At 46.4% G+C, this 23,406-nt stretch overlaps 1 protein-coding gene across 1 annotated transcript in view; it reads left to right on the top strand.

Annotated features, from left to right (window-relative positions):
* brsk2a (BR serine/threonine kinase 2a) overlaps positions 1-23,406 on the top strand; it is a 721,035-nt gene that overhangs the window by 634,211 nt on the left and 63,418 nt on the right. Inside the window, 1 exon segment of the mRNA XM_034176871.1 lies at positions 21,426-21,486. Within this exon segment, the coding sequence (XP_034032762.1) occupies positions 21,426-21,486 (61 nt within the window).

Consider the following 23,406-nt stretch of genomic DNA (forward strand, 5'->3'; position numbering starts at 1 on the left):
TAAAACAAAGAAACAAAAAGCAATTGTCACACATGCAGAGACAGAAATCTTGCAGCTAAGAACCCATATACATATAGAATCCAGTGATCACAGTGACCGGTGGCTCAAAAGACAACTAAGAGGTGAAGAGCAGAATCTCAGTAAGATGGACTACAGTTGACGAGTTGGTGTGTGCATTGATGCCAAATTAGTCAATAAAGAGGACATTCCCTATTTTTCATCCACTGGATGGTGGAGTAAACCATAGGCGTGCTCCGGGTGTCAGTAGCTGCCATGTAGACCCCAGCTATTCCAGTCCTGGAAGGATTTCAGATAGATGGATAAATGGATAGATTTTAGATGAAAAAAAATTTCTATCCTTTGCTGCCTTTGAATTTCAGTGATTGATTCTGCTTCCTCATTCCTTCAGGAGATCTAAGTTTTATCTCTCCTTTCTTTAAAGGCTGCATGAGCTCAGTAACTTCCGTCTTCTGCCCTTCACTCTGACTCATCTTTTCAGTCGAGCCCTGAATCCCAAAATACATTAATTTAAAATTACTTCATTGAACATTAATGATGTCTTCCTTCATAACTCCATCACTGGTTTGTAAATTGAGACCTTTCGGTTCACTAATAAGAATCTCAATATGTGCACAATGAATTCTACATGTCAGCAGCCACACTCATGGAAAAGCTCCCCTGCATCTTTTCATTCAGTGCAGCTTTAAATTTGTTTTTACCACTCCACCACATTTCTTTCTTTGCTTCTCCGCCACACGTTCTCTCTCTCTCCACCATGTGTACCTGACCTTCAGTCTCACATGGCCCCGTCTGTTAGTATAGAATTGCTGTGCTAATGTGAAAATGCAGCTAGTTTTTCTTTGTCGTGCTTCCTATAGCTGTAGTGAGTAGAAGGCGGAGGAAGGCTTATACCTCATTCCCTCTGCTTTCAAATCTAATCGCTATACGTCTTTTTTTGAGATTCAATGCCCTATACTGACTGGTGGTGGGGAGGTGTTGCTAAGACAGTTTGTGAATCTGGATTTTTGTTTTATATTGTGTAATTTTTCTACCTTTTATCATGTCCTTCGGTGTGCTTTGTTTGATCCTACACTTGCATGTCTGTGTACAGAGGGTGATGTTGGAGATGCACATACGCACCCAAATGACGTCCAAACTTTTGACTGACTCTGACTGAAGTTAACCTTATCTTTCCCAGACAGCAAACTTTTGTCGACAGCACAGAAGATTCATAGAACCTGAGATCAGAGCATGTCAGAGAGAGGACTGACTTTGAAACATGTTTTGACAGGTTGCATTTTCACTCAGATGAAGGATTGAAGAAATACCAAATAAATAAATAAATAAAATAAATAAAATAAAAATCACATAACACAATCCTGCTGTAGCTTTTTTACTCACATTTAGGCAATTTGAGTGCTGTTAACTGCCTGGGCTGCACTTTCATGGTAAAAAAATTCCTGTGAAGTACCGTTGAACAGATTTGGGTTAAATACTGCAGTATTCATGCTAGACATGAAATACCCATGGAGACATGTGCAGCTTATATGAAAACCCATTTTATTCTTCATATACCCAAAAGTATCTTTTAAAAAAAAGGCGTTTAAAGCTAAACCAGCAGAAGGAATCCGAGAGATTTCATTTTAAATCTTTATACCATTCCAGCAGAAATGAAGGGAGGTTAATGATATGTAAATGAAATATGGAAAAGTGCTGCAGTGTGAAGAAGAGAAAATCAATTGATTATTTTTTCTTTCATTTTACAAATCTGCTCTCACTATGTTATGCAGTTTCTATGTTGGTATTTTTTTTCAGGAGCTCTTAATCAGTCAGATTCGTGTGCTAATTATTGACTCTAATTTATTTAAGAGGTTCAAGTAAGCACAAATAAAGCACCTTATTATTGATCTCTACAGCAGAAACTGCAGGGGTCTTAATCCATTAAAAATTTGGGGAGCTGAGCTATGAATATTAATGCGCTGAGTCCTCGGGAGTTGTCAGAACTCACGAAAGGAAATGAATTTAAAGAGGGAATTGATTTGTGAATATCTGCTCTGTGCACAGTAACTCCACTGGCAGGATGTATTCATTACAGAGGATGGAGGAAGAAAAACTGAACTTTATCTAGTTTCTTTAAATCGTGCAGACCGTTGAGGGGCATCGGGATATATTTTAGCGGTATTACACATATTGTTTGATTACCATTTGACTCAGGGTACCTTTCATGTAATTCCTGGTTGTTTTAAGACTCATTTATGCAGTGTGGATAATGACGGAGCCTTCTGTCCCTGATCTGCTTCAGTTTCATACATATTTGTTTTCATTTTCTGAAGGACAAAATTGAGCAGTACCACTGGAAATCGTGGAAGCAGTGTAGCTAAAGTTCAGATTATACAGAACATTAAAGGAAAAACAACACAAAGAAGACTTTTTTATGATACATAATCTCATCGTGACATATTTTGTTAACAATGTCTTTGACTGTTGCCATGTTTGTTGTTGTTAGAAACTTTCAAGAGGGTCTCCAGTGCCTTCTAGTGGATAGTAGAGAAGCTTGAATCTTCGACTGGACTGGGTTGCTTGACGCGAGGACGTTTCGCTTCAAATCGTAGAAGCTTCCTCAGCTAAAATTCTTGCTCTGGTGGTCTGACTTCTGTCTTGACTCTTGTAGAGAAGAATAATCAAGAAGACACAAAAGCTGGAGTTTTAAACTTAACCAGACCCCTCCTACCGGGAGGCAGACTGCTATAGGCTAGTGACTAAACAATAGCTCTAATTAGCACCTATTGTGCTCTAGTTAGCACCCTCCTAATGACAGGGCAGCTGTCCCTCTCCTGATGGCTCCCTTGACGACTCTGCTGATGACGTGAATGACTCATTACCATGAACAAAAGACTGAAACTGCTTTGCCCTGAGTACCCCATTGTAAACAGGGGTGCACAAAAGGCTATACCATCACCACAGAGAGGGCGCCAGTGGACCTCAGTCTGCAGTTCATCTCCATCTTAAAGACACTAACCACACGTTTGAGGACAAAGAAGTTAAAATATTAGCCAGAGAGAAGAAATGGTTTGAGAGAGGGGTCAAGGAGGCATCCTTTGTGAAACGTTTGAAACCCAGCCTTAACCGGGGACGGGGTCTGAGACACGCTTTATCCCCTGTTTACAATGGGGTACTCAGGTCAAAGCAGTTTCAGTCTTTTGTTCATGGTAATGAGTCATTCACGTCATCAGCAGAGTCGTCAAGGGAGCCATCAGGAGAGGGACAGCTGCCCTGTCATTAGGAGGGTGCTAACTAGAGCACAATAGGTGCTAATTAGAGCTATTGTTTAGTCACTAGCCTATAGCAGTCTGCCTCTCGGTAGTTAAAGTTAAAGGAATACTTGGCTCAATAGAGCTCTGACTCTTTGTCAGCCTGGCTACAGTGCTGAAAAGAAACCTGGGGTTGTTCTTATTTTCTTCAATTAGTGATGAGTAGTAAGATGTCCTAGCTTTACGGAGGGCTTTTTTATAGAGCAAGAGACTCTTTTTCCAGGCTAAGTGAAGATCTTCTAAATTAGTGAGACGCCATTTCCTCTCCAACTTACGGGTTATCTGCTTTAAGCTGCGAGTTTGAGAGTTATACCACGGAGTCAGGCACTTCTGATTTAAGGCTCTCTTTTTCAGAGGAGCTACAGCATCCAAAGTTGTCTTCAATGAGGATGTAAAACTATTGACGAGATACTCTATCTCACTCACAGAGTGTAGGTAGCTACTCTGCACTGTGTTGGTATATGGCATTAGAGAACATAAAGAAGGAATCATATCCTTAAACCTAGTTACAGTTAAACCTAGTTATTCCCCACTGCTGGGTAGTCCATCAGAGTAAATGTAAATGTTATTAAGAAATGATCAGACAGAAGGGAGTTTTCAGGGAATACTGTTAAGTCTTCAATTTCCATACCATAAGTCAGAACAAGATCTAAAATATGATTAAAGTGGTGGGTGGACTCATTTACATTTTGAGCAAAGCCAATTGAGTCTAATAATAGATTAAATGCAGTGTTGAGGCTGTCATTCTCAGCATCTGTGTGGATGTTAAAATCGCCCACTATAATTATCTTATCTGAGCTAAGCACTAAGTCAGACAAAAGGTCTGAAAATTCACAGAGAAACTCACAGTAACGACCAGGTGGACGATAGATAATAACAAATAAAACTGGTTTTTGGGACTTCCAATTTGGATGGACAAGACTAAGAGTCAAGCTTTCAAATGAATTAAAGCTCTGTCTGGGTTTTGGATTAATTAATAAGCTGGAATGGAAGATTGCTGCTAATCCTCCGCCTCGGCCCGTGCTACGAGCGTTCTGGCAGTTAGTGTGACTCGGGGGTGTTGACTCATTTAAACTAACATATTCATCCTGCTGTAACCAGGTTCTGTAAGGCAGAATAAATCAATATGTTGATCAATTATTATATCATTTACTAACAAGGACTTAGAAGAGAGAGACCTAATGTTTAATAGACCACATTTAACTGTTTTAGTCTGTGGTGCAGTTGAAGGTGCTATATTATTTTTTCTTTTTGAATTTTTATGCTTAAATAGATTTTTACTGGTTATTGGTGGTCTGGGAGCAGGCACCGTCTCTACGGGGATGGGGTAATGAGGGGATGGCAGGGGGAGAGAAGCTGCAGAGAGGTGTGTAAGACTACAACTCTGCTTCCTGGTCCCAACCCTGGATAGTCACGGTTTGGAGGATTTAAGAAAATTGGCCAGATTTCTAGAAATGAGAGCTGCTCCATCCAAAGTGGGATGGATGCCATCTCTCCTAACAAGACCAGGTTTTCCCCAGAAGCTTTGTCAATTATCTATGAAGCCCACCTCATTTTTTGGACACCACTCAGACAGCCAGCAATTCAAGGAGAACTGATTGGGGAGGGGGCCAGAGAAAACTACAGAGTCTGACATTGTTTTTGCAAAGTTACACACCGACTCAATGTTAATTTTAGTGACCTCCGATTGGCGTACCCGGGTGTCATTACTGCCGACGTGAATTACAGTCTTACCAAATTTATGCTTAGCCTTAGCCAGCAGTTTCAAATTTCCTTCAGTGTTGCCTGCTCTGGCCCCCGGAAGACAATTGACTATGGTTGCTGGTGTCGCTAACTTCACATTTCTCAAAACAGAGTCGCCAATAACCAGAGTTTGATCCTCGGCGGGTGTGTCGCCGAGTGGGGAAAAATGGTTAGAAATGTGAACGGGTTGGCGGTGTACACGGGGCTTCTGTTTAGGGCTACGCTTCCTCCTCACAGTCACCCAGTCGGCCTGCTTTCCCGGCTGCTCGGGATCTGCTGGAAGGGAACTAACGGCGGCTAAGCTACCTTGGACCACACTGACTACAGGGGCCTGGCTAGCTGTAGAACTTTCCACGGTGCGGAGCCGAGTCTCCAATTCGCCCAGCCTGGCCTCCAAAGCTACGAATATGCTACACTTATTACAAGTACCATTACTGCTAAAGGAGGCAGAGGAATAACTAAACATTTCACACCCAGAGCAGAAAAGTGCGGGAGAGACAGGAGAAGCCGCCATGCTAAACCGGCTAAGAGCTAGTAGCTGTGCTAAGCTAGCGGATTCCTAAAAACACACAAAGTGAATAATGTGTAAATAATTAGAGGTGATTCAGCAGAGGAGTGCTTTAGTTAAGGCACGTGAAGATTACACTGTGAAACAAATCGTTATCTAGTTATCTAGATCAATCTAACTATGCAGATTAAACCAGCTAGATCAGATACAGCAAAACACCGCTGTGCTCCGGAACAGGAAGTGATACAATACCGCAGTGAGAGCCAACCACCAGTAGAGGCAAGCCCTATTCCAAAATATTCCAAAAAAGGCAAGAGGTCAGAAATTTGTTTGTCTCCAACTATCAGCAAGGACTGGTCTTCATTTTCGACAGCAGCTCTCTCTTCCTCCTTTGTCTGCACCAACGGTAGTTTCTGTAACGATGCAGCATACGCAAGCGCAGCCATCTCTTCTTTCCGTTTCTGTCCACTGCCGTACATAGTCCTGGTTGTAACAGGCAATCCGCGGAGCTTACAAAAACGCTTTAAATCATCAACTTTCCAGTGGTTGAAATGATCCAAATCATAGCACTCCATGCTGCTTTCCGCCGTCATAGCATGTGGATTGGTAGCCAAAAAATTTAGAGTACACATAATGCACCACGCCGCCCGAGATGTGCACTTCGCTTATTCACAAAACAAATATACAAGAAATGCTGTTGGTGCACAGGACAGGTGGGTTTTCAGCACAAATACCACACCCATCTCTGGATGGAGCTGCACCTTAAACAGAGAGAAAAAAACTGAATCGGGCATCATAAAGACACAGAATACAGTATAATTTGCCAGCATTAAACAACAAGAAAAACAGGAAACTAAGGTGATCACCATCCACTAGCCCTAAGCTTCACTAAAAGACCCAGAATTTAGGTAAAGTTGAGGCCGCAGCCCGCTCTGTGTCCTAATGAAATGAATTAAAAGAATAAAAAGCGCAGAACTATACTATGCCAGTATGGTAGCCATACAAAGGGAAAATAAGTGCGTCTTAAGTCTGGACTTGAAAGTCTTCACAGAATCTGACTGTTTTATTGACGCGGGGAGGTAATTCCACAGAACAGGGGCACGATAAGAGAAAGCTCTATGACCTGCAGACTTCTTATTCACCCTAGGGACACAAAGTAGTCCTGCACCCAGAGAACGCAAAGCCCGGGCCGGTACATAAGGTTTAATTAGGTCAGCTAGGTAGGGAGGTGTCAGTCCATGAACAATTTTATAGACTAGTAGCAGAACATTAAAATCTGATCTCACTGGGACAGGAAGCCAGTGAAGGGATGCCAAAATGGGTGTAATGTGGTTGAACTTTCTGCTTTGTGTCAAAAGTCTTGTTGCAGCATTTTGAACCAATTGGAGAGCCCTAATGCTGGACTGCGGTAAACCAGAAAATAGAACATTGCAGTAGTCCAATCTAGAAGAGATAGACAAGATAAACACGAGTCAAAAGCTGAGAATCCAGAGATGTCACGATGTACAAAATGTCATAGTTTGATGTTCCCTCTCAGTGCAAGTGATACTCCTGATCTCAGCTTGAGTACAAATGTATAAAAGCAGTGGTAATGTACACATATTCAGCAGTGCAAAAACATGACACAAACGCAGTGCAGCTATCCGGCTCCACGCCTCCCATCCTCCTGATCATTTCTGCAGGATAGATGATAAATGATTGGTTAGTTGTGTGTACTGTTCACTATAAATAAAACACTCTTCAACAGTAATTTATCATCCCCGTGAAGTTGGGGTGAGCCACTGACAGCCCATTACTGTACAACATAACCATCTGTAACATTAGCCGTATAGACCTGCTGATCCAACAGTAACAGATGCAGAGTACAACTAACAATATGTTCAAAGCGGCCTGAGGACACGGTTTTAGCCATGTAGAGATGAAGTGTGATTAGTTGCGTTTGCATCAGCACTGTAGTGAGCAACCGTAGGCATGTCTCAGTGGACTAAAGGACTTTGAATGTAAATGATTGAAACTGGTCAGCTGCTCCCTGCAACAACAAGTCCAAGCCAGTGTGACTTTAATGATAAATACACTCACACAAGCAGGAGAGAGGGAATTACAAAAATAGCTCAAGTGTGAGTGTTTTCCTGTTATCTCCTCTCCCTTGATAACACTTACAGGTTCTCTTCATTTTTTGTGTTTCTGTCGAGTAAAATTGTGCTCTCGCATCAGGCTTTCTTCAAGGGGTCATATTTTGCAAAACTGGTTTTTATCTACTATTTGGGGTTTCATGCAAAACATGTTTAAAGTCCCACAATTCCATGTTTATGTAGAACTCCTTGTGCATAAGCAAAATAGTCTTGAATCAGCTTACGTTAGACTTCTGTGACATGATTTAGAAGATATATCTAGAAATTTGCTTGACAACCTCCTTACTCAGCTCACTTAGACTGTTGTGAAATACTTCTTACCAGAATTTGGGGCAGATATTTCTCATGGTGTCAACGAGCCCCTTGTCCCTCACTACATGAGGAAAAAGAATGAGCTGAGCTTGGTTCAAACTTCCACTTGTGAACGTCTACATTTTCATCTCTTCCTGCTCTGCCCAAAACTGAGTCTCTCATTCAGGTCTCTTTTAGTTTTTGTTTGGATGAGCACACCTGATTGAGCTGAAATTAAAAATATGCAGGCTAGGGGGTCCCTTATGACCAAGGTTTGGGTTGACTGCATTAAACACCTGAAAATGGGGTGTTTTTAATATGTATCACCTCATTGTCTATGTGGTATTTTTGTCTAGGTTTTTTTTATAGAGCCCTACTTTAACTTTGAAATTTGTATAATTTGGCCCCCTTAAAGTTGATGTCTCTAGGTCCTCAGCCTGTTGTGTGGGCCGCCAGAAGAGGAGGTACTGCTGGCCCACCACCAGAGGGCGCCCTGTCTGGAGTGCGGGCTCCAGGCACCAGAGGGCGCAGCCGCCTCACAGGAGCAGCCAGGGTGACAGCTGTCACGCATCACCTGCAACAGCTGTTACCAATCATCTGATCGGCAGGAGTATATCAGCAGGACGACGTCTCCACCTCTTTGCCGAGATATCGTTTCTACCGAGAAGGTAACGTACTCAGCTAACTGTTTGACAGTGATCTTTGTGACTTTGTGCATTTCTCTGAGAGAACTTCCCAACGAGAGGTGGAGGTAGCTTACCTGCCGTTCGGATTCCTGGGTGCGAACGCGCCCTCCTTTAACTGTTCTTTATTCCTCGCCAGCAGTACCAGGTCCGACACGCGGAGGGAGTGGCCACCTGGGAGTTCGGGACTTGGCGGCTCCAGTATTCCCGGGGTCTGGTGGCGGAGGAAACCGTGTGGTTCCGGTTCTACTTTGGAGAGGCGTCTCCTATCTTCGAGCCTGCCCACACGACACCTGTGTGAATTTGACTTTGTCCTTTATTGTAATCTGTTGTCCTTGTTGTGCATATTCACAACAGTAAAGTGTGTTATTTGACCTATTCCATTGTCCATTCATTTGCGCCCCCTGTTGTGGGTCCGTGTACTTACACTTTCCCAACAGGATATCTCGGCCAACGTCATGGATCCCGAGGGGCGTCAACCGGCTGTTGAACGGCCAATGGAAGAACAGGGCGCACAGGCGTCCGCAGGAGGAATGGTCGGTGAGTTGCAGCGGATCCTCACCGCTTTCACGGCTCGGTTGGATTTAATAACCGAGCAGAACGTCCTCCTTAACCGCAGGGTGGAGGCTCTCGCCGCGCAGGTGGAAGCGCGCCCTCAGGGCGCTGCTGTGGCTCTCCCTCCTGTCGACCCTGTGCGTAACAGTGACGTTCCACAGGTCGTTCAACGACCCCTCCTACCTTCCCCTGAAGCATACATAAGCCCTCCAGAGCCATACGGGGGTTGTGTGGAGACATGCGCGGACTTTCTTATGCAGTGTTTGCTTGTCTTCGCACAACGTTCCGTCATGTACGCAACTGATGCTAGTAAGATAGCTTATGTAATTAATCTGCTTCGCGGCAAGGCACGCGCTTGGGCTACAGCGCTTTGGGAGCAAAATTCACGGCTCCTTCTGACATATGATGGGTTTGTGAGGGAGTTCAGAACAGTGTTCGATCATCCAAATAGAGGAGAGACCGCTTCAGCCGTGCTGCTGTCAATGAGACAGGGGCGCCGGAGCGCAGCTGCTTATGCAGTCGACTTCCACATCGCGGCTGCGAGGTCCGGCTGGAATAACACTGCCCTCCGTGCCGCCTTCGTAAACGGACTGTCGTTGGTCCTGAAGGAGCTCCTGGTGGCCAAGGACGAACCGCGGGATTTAGACGGGCTTATTGATCTCGTTATACGATTAGACAATCGGTTAGAGGAACGGGAGCGAGGCGAAGGACGTGACCGGATACGCGCCGCCCCTCTCCCTTCCGGGTTCGAAAAGGGGCCGCCCTCCCCACGCTCCACAGCCGCAGCGCTTTGTGGGGCAACAGCTCCCCTGTTGACGTTGTTAGGGAAACGCACAGGGCCAAAATGGGGAGGCTGATCCGTGGAGAGTGTTTTCTCTGCAGCTCAACAGAGCACACACAGAGAGACTGCCCTAAACGGCCAAAACGTCAACACTCGCCCTTAGAGACTGGGCTAAGGGGGGGTCAAGACATTCAAGTGAGACACACACAAATTGCCACACGACTCCCAGTCACAATCCTGAGCGGGGATTTAACCCTTCAAGCCCGAGCACTGGTGGACACGGGGTCAGAAGGGAATCTGCTAGACAGCAGATGGGCAAAGGAGGTAGGGCTCCCTCTGGTGGCAATTCCTACGCCATTGCAGGTGCGGGCACTAGATGGCACCCTCCTCCCTTTACTCACACACAAGACACCACCAGTAACTCTGGTGGTGTCTGGAAACCACCGGGAGGAGATTGAGTTTTTTGTAACTCCTTCTACCTCCCGCGTGATTTTGGGCATCCCATGGATGTTAAAGCACAATCCCCGGATCGACTGGCCGTCTGGGGTGGTGGTTCAGTGGAGCGAAACCTGCCATCGGGTGTGTTTAGGATCCTCGGTTCCTCCCGGTTCCCAGGCTAAGGAGGAGGTCAAAGTCCCTCCCAATTTGACGGCAGTGCCGGTTGAGTACCATGATCTTGCTGACGTCTTCAGCAAGGATCTGGCACTCACCCTTCCCCCGCACCGTCCGTACGATTGTGCCATTGATTTGGTTCCAGGCGCTGAGTTCCCGTCCAGCAGGCTGTACAACCTCTCACGACCTGAGCGCGAATCAATGGAGACCCTACATCCGGGACTCATTAGCTGCCGGGCTGATCCGGAACTCCACCTCCCCGATGGGGGCAGGTTTCTTTTTGTGGGCAAGAAAGATGGCGGACTTCGTCCATGTATGATTACAGGGGGCTGAATGAGATTACGGTTCGCAACGATACCGTTGCCATTATTAGATTCCGTGTTCACCCCCCTGCATGGAGCCAAAATCTTTACTAAGCTGGATCTTAGAATGCGTATCACCTGGTTCGGATCCGGAAGGGAGACGAATGGAAGACGGCATTTAATACCCCGTTAGGTCACTTTGAGTACCTGGTCATGCCGTTCGGCCTCACAAACGCCCCCGCGACGTTCCAAGCATTGGTTAATGATGTCTTGCGGGATTTCCTGCACCGATTCGTCTTCGTATATCTAGAGGATATCCTCATCTTTTCTCCAGATCCTGAGACTCATGTCCGGCATGTACGTCAGGTCCTGCAGCGGTTGTTGGAGAACCGGTTGTTTGTGAAGGGCGAGAAGTGCGAGTTTCACCGCACTTCTTTGTCCTTCCTTGGGTTCATCATCTCCCCCAACTCCGTCGCTCCTGATCCGGCCAAGGTTGCGGCGGTGAGAGACTGGCCCCAACCCACTAGCCGTAGGAAGCTGCAACAGTTCCTCGGCTTTGCAAATTTTTACAGGAGGTTCATTAAGGGCTACAGTCAGGTAGTTAGCCCCCTGACAGCCCTGACTTCACCAAAAGTCCCCTTCACCTGGTCGGATCGTTGCGATGCCGCGTTCAAGGAGTTGAAACGGCGCTTCTCGTCTGCACCCGTTCTGGTGCAGCCCGATCCTAGTCGCCAGTTAGTGGTTGAAGTGGACGCCTCGGACTCAGGGATAGGAGCTGTGCTTTCCCAGAGCGGGAGGACCGGTAAGGTCCTTCACCCGTGTGCCTATTTTTCCCGCAGGTTGACCCCGGCCGAACGGAACTATGATGTCGGCAATCGAGAACTCCTTGCGGTGAAAGAGGCTCTTGAAGAGTGGAGACATCTGTTGGAGGGAACGTCCGTGCCATTCACGGTTTTCACTGACCACCGGAACCTGGAGTATATCAGGACCGCCAAGCGGCTGAATCCCAGGCAAGCCCGCTGGTCACTGTTCTTCGGCCGTTTTGACTTCCGGATCACCTACCGTCCCGGGACCAAGAACCAGAAATCGGATGCCTTGTCCCAGGTACATGAAGATGAAGTCAAAACGGAGTTGTCGGATCCACCGGAACCCATCATCCCGGAGTCCACTATCGTGGCCACCCTCACCTGGGACGTAGAGAGAACCATCCGGGAGGCCCTGGCACGAAGCCCGGACCCCGGGACTGGGCCGAAGAACAAACTCTACGTCCCACCAGAAGCTAGGGCTGCAGTCTTGGAGTTCTGTCACAGCTCTAAGCTCTCCTGTCATCCAGGGGTGCGAAGAACCGTGGCACTTGTCCGGCAGCGCTTCTGGTGGGCGTCCCTAGAGGCCGACGTCCGGGATTATATCCAGGCCTGCACCACCTGCGCCAGGGGCAAGGCTGACCATCGCAGGGCTTCGGGACTGCTCCAGCCGCTGCCCGTGCCCCATCGCCCCTGGTCCCACATCGGCCTGGATTTTGTCACGGGTCTCCCGCCGTCGCAGGGCAACACCACCATCCTCACGATAGTGGACCGATTCTCCAAGGCGGCCCACTTCGTGGCCCTCCCGAAGCTCCCGACAGCCCAGGAGACCAGCGGACCTCCTGGTCCACCACGTCGTCCGGCTGCATGGGATACCATCGGACATCGTTTCGGATCGTGGTCCCCAGTTCTCCTCGCAAGTCTGGAGGAGCTTCTGCCGGGAACTGGGGGCCACGGTGAGTCTCTCATCCGGTATCATCCCCAGACCAACGGGCAAGCAGAACGGGCCAATCAGGAGGTGGAGCAGGCCCTGCGTTGCGTGACAGCCGCGCACCCGGCGGCCTGGAGTACCCATCTGGCCTGGATCGAGTACGCCCATAACAGCCAGGTGTCGGCAGCCACCGGCCTCTCCCCTTTTGAGGTGTGTCTGGGGTACCAACCTCCTTTGTTTCCGGTGGTTGAGGGAGAGGTCGGTGTGCCCTCGGTTCAGGCCCACCTACGGAAGTGCCGTCAGGTGTGGCGTGCCGCCCGTTCTGCCTTGCTGAAGGCCCGGATGAGGACGAAGGCCTATGCAGACCGTCGGCGGACCCCGGCCCCTACGTACCGGCCAGGGCAGGCAGTGTGGTTGTCTACAAAGGACATACCCCTTCAAGTGGACTCCCCCAAACTGCAGGACCGGTACATCGGTCCGTTAAAGATCATCAAGGTACTCAGTCCAGCCGCAGTGAGGCTTCAGCTTCCGGCCTCACTGCGGATCCATCCCGTTTTCCACGTGTCCCGGATTAAGCCCCATCACACCTCACCCCTCTGTACTCCCGGTCCGGCACCACCTCCTGCCCGGATCATCGATGGCGAGCCGGCTTGGACTGTGCGCCGGCTCTTGGATGTCCGTAGGATGGGCCGGGGCTTCCAGTATTTGGTGGACTGGGAGGGGTACGGACCTGAAGAACGCTCCTGGGTGAAGAGGAGCTTCATCCTGGACCCGGCCCTCCTGGCCGATTTCTACCGCCGCCACCCGGACAAACCTGGTCAGGCGCCAGGAGGCGCCCGTTGAGGGGGGGGGGGGTCCTGTTGTGTGGGCCGCCAGAAGAGGAGGTACTGCTGGCCCACCACCAGAGGGCGCCCTGTCTGGAGTGCGGGCTCCAGGCACCAAAGGGCGCAGCCGCCTCACAGGAGCAGCCAGGGTGACAGCTGTCACGCATCACCTGCAACAGCTGTTACAAATCATCTGATCGGCAGGAGTATATCAGCAGGACGACGTCTCCACCTCTTTGCCGAGATATCGTTTCTACCGAGAAGGTAACGTACTCAGCTAACTGTTTGACAGTGATCTTTGTGACTTTGTGCATTTCTCTGAGAGAACTTCCCAACGAGAGGTGGAGGTAGCTTACCTGCCGTTCGGATTCCTGGGTGCGAACGCGCCCTCCTTTAACTGTTCTTTATTCCTCGCCAGCAGTACCAGGTCCGACACGCGGAGGCAGTGGCCACCTGGGAGTTCGGGACTTGGCGGCTCCAGTATTTCCGGGGTCTGGTGGCGGAGGAAACCGTGTGGTTCCGGTTCTACTTTGGAGAGGCGTCTCCTATCTTCGAGCCTGCCCACACGACACCTGTGTGAATTTGACTTTGTCCTTTATTGTAATCTGTTGTCCTTGTTGTGCATATTCACAACAGTAAAGTGTGTTATTTGACCTATTCCATTGTCCGTTCATTTGCGCCCCCTGTTGTGGGTCCGTGTACTTACACTTTCCCAACACAGCCTTTGAGATTAAGAGATGCCTGGGAAGAGTTTATGGAATCATGAGTCCCCTGGACAGAGGTGTTTTGCGATGGCTAAACCTTTGCAGGAGGGTCCTGGTGCTTCCTGTCTAACTGCATGATTATGAGATTTGCATATATACCACTGACCTCAAGGAACAACTAGATGTCTTTGGTACTATGTCTCTTTGGAGGATTTCTGAGTCTTGCATTATGAAGGGAGTGTCGGCAACAACATTTTGGCCATGTGGTGCATTTCTGTGGGCATGAGCCAGCGTACAGGTGCCTCTGTGTTGAGGACCCCAGCAATTGCAAAAGTCCAAGTGTGCGCCCGCGTTTCACCTGACTGCTGCACATAAATGGTTACTTTCAAGAGATGGGGAAGGACCAGCTGTTTGCCTGAGTGGTTGCCATCCAGGACCCAGAGCAGTTGCCTATTAAGATGTATGTAGCAACGCACGGTACCAGCACATGTTCCCAGACCTGACCTGTAAAAATGACTTTAGCCAGCATCAGTGTTTCTGCCTTTATAGTCTTGAAACAAGTCCTGATTCCGACTTGTTAATAAGACATCACATGTCGTTTGTGGATCAGGAATGGGCATCGTTCTCCATTACACCATTCCTCTTTCATTTTTCTTCCCTGACTCTCCTCTTCCATTCCTTATCATTTTCTGTTCTCATTTGTCCCCTCAGATTTGTCAAAAAGATCTTCTTCCGCAATAAAAACAAGTTGAATGCACCAGTCCTGAGTTCTCTATCTGTTCAAAGAGAGACAATAGATCTGTATCCTTGGCCACATGTTCACAAATGCATGAAAGGTGACATCGAGAGAAGGAGCGAGTATTATTAGATTGACAAAAAGGAGCAGTGTTGTGACAGTGAACAGCTGGTGTTTCCGAGAGTTGACAGGCGCAGTTTGCGTGTGTACGTGTGTGTGCGTGTACTTGATGGAGACAGATTGTCCTGTGATTGTTCATTTCTGAGCAGGGCTCTGCTCATAGCAGTTATTGGTGGCATGTGAAGGAAAAGGAAAAACAAGACAAATGACACTCGACCAAATGTCCCACTTCATTTTCCCCTGAAGATATTTCCTACTGATCCGGTGTAAAGGACTAAAAAGTCAACAACCATCATTTGTTAGCAAACTATAGACAGGTCCCAGAGCTAATTTAAATTTTAATCTGCACCAAGTAGCCTATAGTTTTCTGAGCTGAGCTGAAAGACACCAGTATACTGTATTTTTAATTTCAGTTTGAGCTTAAATGTTTTGAGACTCATTTTTCAGTCATTTTAATGTCTGTTGTTTTGTCAGTGCTAATACTGTCTGTAATAGAGTTCTCACCCTCTCTGTGTAAATAGTTGGTACAACACAGCCTCTGTCTCACTTATACTGAAAGCCACCTACCCTCCTAGAATATTCCATTTGGGATCCTGTAAGAAAACACCCATAATGAAATTTTGATTAATGACGGGCTTTCTTAAAGAAAACACCAACAGCTGTTATGCAGTCATAGTAAATGTGGATATTAACACTTATTGCCAATTTACTTCCCATTGACTGTAATTGTACGGCATCAAATCATAAGTCTCTAAAAGTACTATACATGAGCAACCACATTGGCGACAGTTGTAAGGTAGGGCTGCACAATGTATCATTTGAATATCGCCATTGCGATGTGCACGTGTGCGATTGTTACATTGTGGGGACTCACAATCTTGTCAACTTGTTTTGTTTTCAGTGGCCAAAAACAAGACATCTTTTGGTTGCCAAAAACAATGCACCTGGAACACCGCATTATAACACAGAGGGACTTCTTTAAAAACAAGCTGTTTGCATGATGTGGAATTAACATATTTTGAAATGGCATCTTCCAAAATAAGGGTGTCTTCTGTTAGCAGTTTTCTGCAGGCTGTGATGATGAATCCAGCTAAAATGACAAAACCGGTCAGAATAAAAGACTTTATTTACTGAGTTTGCTGCTTTTAATCATTCTGGCCTTCTGCTACTACATTGATTTCCAGGGTAGTTTTTTTTTTTCTTTTCATGTCGTTACACGTTTCGGAGCTTTAATGCAGTCACTGGTCAGGCTGCATGTGAACATGAACACAGCTTATGAAAAAATCAGGCAGTGGAGTCCAGCTTTTCTGCAAAAGTCACGCTGAAGAATCTGCTTCACCATGTTGCTCAAAACTCTAATTGTAGCCGAATAATGGCATTTTTTGAATAGTTAAACTTGACTCACTTAAAGTGCTCAAGTTACAGATAAAACAGTGAATTAACACATAGAGACGTGTTTTTAGAAATACACAAACACACTGCTTTGTATTAAATAGGCAGTAAATCTCTTTCAGATGATCAGTTTCTCTTAAAAGGTTTTATTTTACTCAGTGTGCAGCTTTGCAAAAGTTGTAACTTCTGCCGCTGCACTGACTAGCTGCTTACACCCGTCTTCTCTGTTTTTTCTGGAAGTTCCACAAAATGCTTCCACAGTTTAAGCATTACAGAGTCACATACAGGCCTGGCATATGTACAGTGTTTTAGGTGTTATCAGTGTATCCTGTAAAATCCTGCAAGATATTCATACGAGGTCTGTCAATAAAGTATAGGTCCTTTTTATTTTTTTCAAAAACTATATGGATTTCATTCATATGCTTTTACGTCAGATATGCTTGAACCCTCGTGTGCATGTGTGAGTTTTTCCACGCCTGTCGGTGACGTCATTCGCCTGTGAGCACTCCTTGTGGGAGGAGTCGTCCAGCCCCTCGTCGGAATTCCTTTGTCTGAGAAGTTGCTGAGAGACTGCCGCTTTGTTTGATCAAAATTTTTTCTAAACCTGTGAGGCACATCGAAGTGGGCACGGTTCGAAAAATTAAGCTGGTTTTCGGTGAAAATTTTAACGGCTGATGAGAGATTTGAGGTGATACTGTCGCTTTAAGGACTTCCCACGGAGCGGGACGTCATGCAGCGCTCCCAGGCGCCGTCGTCAGCCTGTTTCAAGCTGAAAACCTCCACATTTCAGGCTCTATTGATCCAGGACGTCGTGAGAGAACAGAGAAGTTTCAGAAGAAGTCGGTTTCAGCATTTTATCCGGATATTCCACTGTTAAAGGAGATTTTTTTAATGAAAGACGTGCGGATGGGTCCGTGCGGATGGGTCCGCGCGTCGGGACGCAGCCGGCGTGGTGCGGTGGCACAGGAAAAACACCTCCGTGTTGATAACCATTTGTAAAATCCAGGCGGCTTTTGATGGCTTTCAGTGGAGTGAGTATATGAGAAATTGTTTAACAGCTGGACATGTTCCAACTTGTCCTTAAGGCTTCCAACAGAGGTGTTTTTCCTGTGGCGGAGCGTCGCGGCGGCTGCGAGTCGACGCTGCAATCTGTCCGTACGTCTTTCATTAAAAAAATCTCCTTAAACAGTGGAATATCCAGATAAAATGCTGAAACCGACTTCTTCTGAAACTTCTCTGTTCTCTCACGACGTCCTGGATCAATAGAGCCTGAAATGTGGAGGTTTTCAGCCTGAAACAGGCTGACGACGGCGCCTGGGAGCACTGCATGACGTCCCGCTCCGTGGGAAGTCCTTAAAGCGACAGTATCACCTCAAAATCTCTCATCAGCCGTTAAAATTTTCACCGAAAACCAGTTTAATTTTTCGAACCGTGTCCACTTCGATGTGCCTCACGGGTTTAGAAAAAATTTTGATCAAACAAAGCGCCAGTCTCTCAGCAACTTCTCAGACAAAGGAATTCCGACGAGGGGCTGGACGACTCCTCCCACAAGGAGTGCTCACAGGCGAATGACGTCACCGACAGGCGTGGAAAAACTCACGCATGCGCACGAGGGTTCAAGCATGTCTGACGTAAAAACATATGAATGAAATCCATATAGATTTTGAAAAAAATAAAAAGGACCTATACTTTATTGACAGACCTCGTATATCGCCATTGGCAAAAAAAAAAAAAAAAATTGCAGTGTCAATTTATTCCAATATCGTTCAGCCCTTTTGTAAGGAACAACACCCTCTGTGCTCTTAATGATTCCTCACCAATTATTTGTATGTGGGGGTGGGGTGTGTGTGTGGGGGTGGGGTGGGGGTAGGCTTACACAGATTTTCAACATCGATGCAGCCGTTTCCCTTTTTGCTAGATTCAGATTTTGATGTTACGATGCCAGATGTGACATTATGACACATATATTTTTGCAACTCGCCAGCATTGATAATGCCTGAAGCATACAAGCTTGATGGATTGATGGATGGCTTGATGGATTCTTAAGAGGAAACTGGTGTATTGTCAATCCTCAACTCTTGGAATTTTGGAGCAGTTGTTTTTGTGCTCAGCCTGAAATTGAAATACTGACATGAATATAGCTTGCACCAGGCCTCCAGGAACCAAGTGTAAGGTAGCCGATGCCGCTAGGAACCTGGCTGAGCGTGTTCAAAACTGGGAAATATTTGACAGACCTTTAATATCTTGTGTTGGTTGATCAATGCCAAGCATCATGCCGACCTCCCCCTGGACACATTTGAGCTCTGTCAAATGCCTGCTTAGGAAAACTCAGTGCCGAACTCAGCCAGGAGTGAGAGCCATGGTAGCTTTATTGTTGTGTGGGCCGCTGAAGAGGAGGTACTGCTGGCCCACCACCACCAGAGGGCGCCCTGCCTGGAGTGCGGGCTCCAGGCACCAGAGGGCGCTGCCGCATCATGGGAGTAGCCTGGGTGACAGCTGTCACCCATCACCAGACACAGCTGTTCTACTCAGCACCAAGGTATATCAGGAGGACGGCGTCTCCACCTCAGTGCCGAGATACCGCCTAAGACCAAGGTAGTATTCTCTGCAGGTACACATTGCATTATCAACTAAAACCTTGTTTTCAGGACTGGTGACTACTAAACACCTCATTTTGGGATAAGTACTCACCTTCCTGCTATTCTTGCCAAGAGGTGGAGGCGGCTTCTCCCCTCTCTGTTACGGGGTGCGTTCATCCACTCCTGTGTGTTGTTGCTCTCTCCTGCCAGCAGTACCGGATCCGACGAGCGGAGGCAGTGGCCACCTGGGAATTCGGGACTTGGCGGTTCCAGTATTTCCAGGGTTCGGTGGCAGAGGAGATCTGGGTGGTTCCGGTTCGACTGAGACAGACGTCTCCTACCTTCGAGCCTGCCCACACGACACCAACGGATTCGACCCCAAATTGTGTTTGTTGTATTACTCGTGCTGGTTTCTGTAGTAAATCTTGTTATTTACTCTCTCCATTGTCCGTTCATTGCGCCCCCTGTTGTGGGTCCGTGTTCCTACACTTTCACAACATTTATAATGCTTAAATGATTTTTCACCTTGTATCTGAAAAGAGGGAAAAGACTCATGCAAAACTGCGGTGAATAAAACTTTGCTGAGTACATTTATTTTTGTAAAATATAACCAGTTCCATGTGGGAAAGAGGCTTATTTTTGCAAGGTACTTAACAGAGTGTATTACCTAAGCTTTTAGCTTCATATATTTACTGAAATGTGTACTGTACATGTGTTAATTGCACAGTTTACGGTGCATCCAGAAAGTATTCACAGCGCTTCACTTTTTCATGTTGCAGCCTTATTCCAAAACTGATTAGATTCATTTTTTTCTCAAAATTCTAATCACAATACCTCATAATTACAATGTGATTTTTTTTTTTTTGCAAATAAATCATGTACATAAAGCCCTGGTCGGACCGAATAATAAAGCCATGAATAATAAAGCCATCGTATGAATTTATCAGAAATTTTAGTAATTATTTGAAAAATGAGCCAGGTATATGCTGTTGTTCTGAAGGAACTGCAGGACACAGATGTTAAAAAAGGCTGCAAGGGCTTTCTCAGAGTGGAACCTGCTCTGTTGCACGTAGCCTGTCCTGTCCTCGTAGCTGCTAGGTACTCGGATAATGCGCCTCGAACAGCCTCATACTCACCACTAACACGCCTCTAATATCCTCGTAGTACCTCGTACACAAATCACCCCACGCTATTTTTGCAAAATTTTCAACTTCACAAAGTTGGCATCACACGAGAAATTACCTCGTTAGCCGAATAATCTGCCTCTAAGAGCCACTATTCTCCCATGTTTCTTGAATAACTCAACACGCACAAAAAAAAATCATGCTACGTAGCTCATTATTCATCGTTCATTATTCGGTCTTACCAGGGCTTAAGTATTCATACTCTTTGCCATGAAGCTCAGAATTGAGCTCAGGTGCATCCTGTTTCCACTGATCATCCTTGAGATATTTCAACAGCTTAACTGGAGTCCACCTGGGGTAAATTCAGTTGATTGGACATGATTTGGAAAGGCACAGACCTGTTTACATATAAGGTCCCACAGTTGACAGTGCATGTCTGAGCACAAACCAAGCATCAAGTCAAAGGAATTGTCTGTAGACCACTGAGACAGGATTGTCTCGAAGCACAAATCTGGCAAAGGGTACTGAAACATTTCTGCTGCTTTCAATGCCCCAATGAACACAGTGGCCTCCATCATCTGTAAATGGAAGAAGTTCGGATCCACCAGGACTCTTCCTAGGGCTGGCCGCCCGTCTAAACTGAGTGATTCAGGGAGAATGTCTTTAGTCAGGGAGGTGACCAAGAACCCAATGGTCACTCTGTCAGAGCTCCAGCGTTCCTCGGTGGATTTCTTCAAGGACAACCATCTCTGTAGCAATCCACCAGTCAGGGCTGTATGGTAGAGTGGCCAGATGGAAGCCAATTCTTAGTAAAGAGCCCAGACCTAGATCCAATTGAACATGTCTGGAGAGATCTGAAAATGGCTGTGCAACGACACTCCCCATCCAACCTGATGGAGCTTGAGAGGTGCTGCAAGAGGAATGGGCAAAACCGCCCAAAGATAGGTATGCCAAGCTTTTGGCATCATATTCAAGAAGACTTGAGGCTGGAATTGCTGCCAAAGGTGCATCAACAAAGTATTGAGCAAAGGGTGTGAATGCACATGTGATTTCTTAGTTTTTTTATTTTTAATAAATTTGCAAAAAATTTAAAAACAAAAAGCTTTTTTCATGTTGTCATTACGGGGTGTTGTAAGTAAACTTTTGAGGGAAGAAAGTAATTCACGCCATTTTGGAATAAGGCTGTAACATAACAAAATGTGGAAAAAGTGAACCGCTGTGAATGCTTTCCGGATACATTATCCTTCTGCCCTTTCCTGTTTTGTGTATATGTGCTGCTATGTTTCTTGTACAGGTCACGGTCTATCAGTGGCGCCTCATCTGGTATGTCTACCAGCCCCCTCAGCAGCCCACGGGTAAGTCGAACATCCAGCAACTACTGCTAATCCCATCTGGCTGCTTTCAGTTTATTAGTCTTTATACCAACAACAGAAAAAGAAGACATTACATCTGCATTGTGGGGGAGGGAGGTTGTGACTTTTAAGAAAGCACTTTCATACTATGAAAACATGAAAGCTGTATCACTGCATGTCTTTGCAAATACAATATTACTCTACTACTCCACCATTATATTAGTGCGATATGGAAGTTCTAATCCACACCTCAGGTTTACCTTTGTATTATGTGGCAGCAGAGGCCCCCCTTATTTATACATTTATTTTGAAGGTTTTAAGAAAGGAAGCACAACAATTACTGACCAATATAAAATAACATAAGACACATACAGTGAAGCAAATAAGTATTTGACACGCTGTCAGTTTTGCAAGTTTTCACACCTACAAAGAGAGGTCTGTAATTTTTATCATAGGTACACTTCAACTGTAAGAGACAGATTCTAAAGGTGCGTTTACACATAAGCAAGACACGTTACGAATGTCACTTTTCTGTCATTCGTGACACATTCCTGACATTCTTAATGTGACTTAACGCATCTGAATATGTTTCTTAATAGTGCGTGTTGGTGCGTGATATTCTTGATATTTGTGGAGCATGTTTTTGCCTGTCAAAAAATCTTCCACGAATGTCACACACCACCCTCATTTCGTCTCACGTCGTGGAGGTCGCAACTGAGCGTATTGATCCGTCTTGATGAGTATTGATCCTTAATAGAACGTGACAACGTTCGTAGTGGTTCCTGTGATGGTTCTTGGAGCCCAAACTGTCACACGTTATTACGAAGTGACACGGAAACTGTCAAGTTTTGACACGACTTGTAACGCGGCGTCACATTTCACTGCGCGCCACGACGAATCAGTTTTCTGTCACATGCGCACAATTAAACTCGGCTCCAAATGTCGGTCCACAGTTCCTGCTGAAGCTCCTCAGGACGCTTCTGCAGGTGCTCCACCTGCTGTTGTAACCAGTGAGCGGGAGAACGAGTCTGAGCAACCAGAGGAGCGAGAGGAGACTCACGTGCTGCCCGACATCTCTGCACCTCCTCCAGTCCGGCGGAGGAAGAAGCGCGCGCACAATTAAACCCTGCTGCACCCCCATTCAGTTTGATTGCTGACACCAAGTCGGCTAAAAGTCAAATTTCAGTGCTCTTCAGCGCGCTTCTGCAGGTGTTCCACCTGCTGCATGTGCCTGATGTTTGGGGAAATGCGCCAGATGAGAGCCGCATGAAGCCACACATCTGGCACTGTCCTCCTCCTCCTCTCTGCACCACTCCATGGCACAGAGCACAACTACGCATGCAGTCACAAAGTTCGTCTGAAAAACTGGAGCAATCTGAATTCGGTTGGATGAATATGGGTGTGTGTGAGGAGACAATTCACCTCGTTCACAACGTGACAGAACTTAACGATGCGTTGTTACGCGCGCGTAACAACGCGGAACACTATTCTTGACCGTGCGTAATGGTTCCTGATAATTCTCCGGCAACATATGCCATTAGTTCCTGAGGACACCTTACGCCTCTGCCCCGAATAATCATATTCGTGATCAGCGGCCAAGAATGTTTACTTCGTGGCATTCGTGACTTGTCGTCGTTACGTGTAAACGTAGCATTAAAAAAAAAACAAAACACAGAAAATCACATTGTATGATTTTTAAATAATTAATTTGCTTTTTGATCACCTACCAACCAGCAATAATTCTGGTTCTCACAGACCTGTTAGTGTTTATTTAAGAAGCCCTCTTATACTGCACTCTTTACCTGTATTAATTGCACCTGTTTGAACTTGTTACCTGTATAAAAGACACCTATCCACACGCTCAATCAATCACACTCCAACCTATCCCCCATGATCAAGACCAAAGAGCTGTCTAAGGACACC

The sequence above is a fragment of the Thalassophryne amazonica genome, chromosome 8 (assembly GCF_902500255.1).
Source record: "Thalassophryne amazonica chromosome 8, fThaAma1.1, whole genome shotgun sequence".
NCBI classification, from domain to species: domain Eukaryota; kingdom Metazoa; phylum Chordata; class Actinopteri; order Batrachoidiformes; family Batrachoididae; genus Thalassophryne; species Thalassophryne amazonica.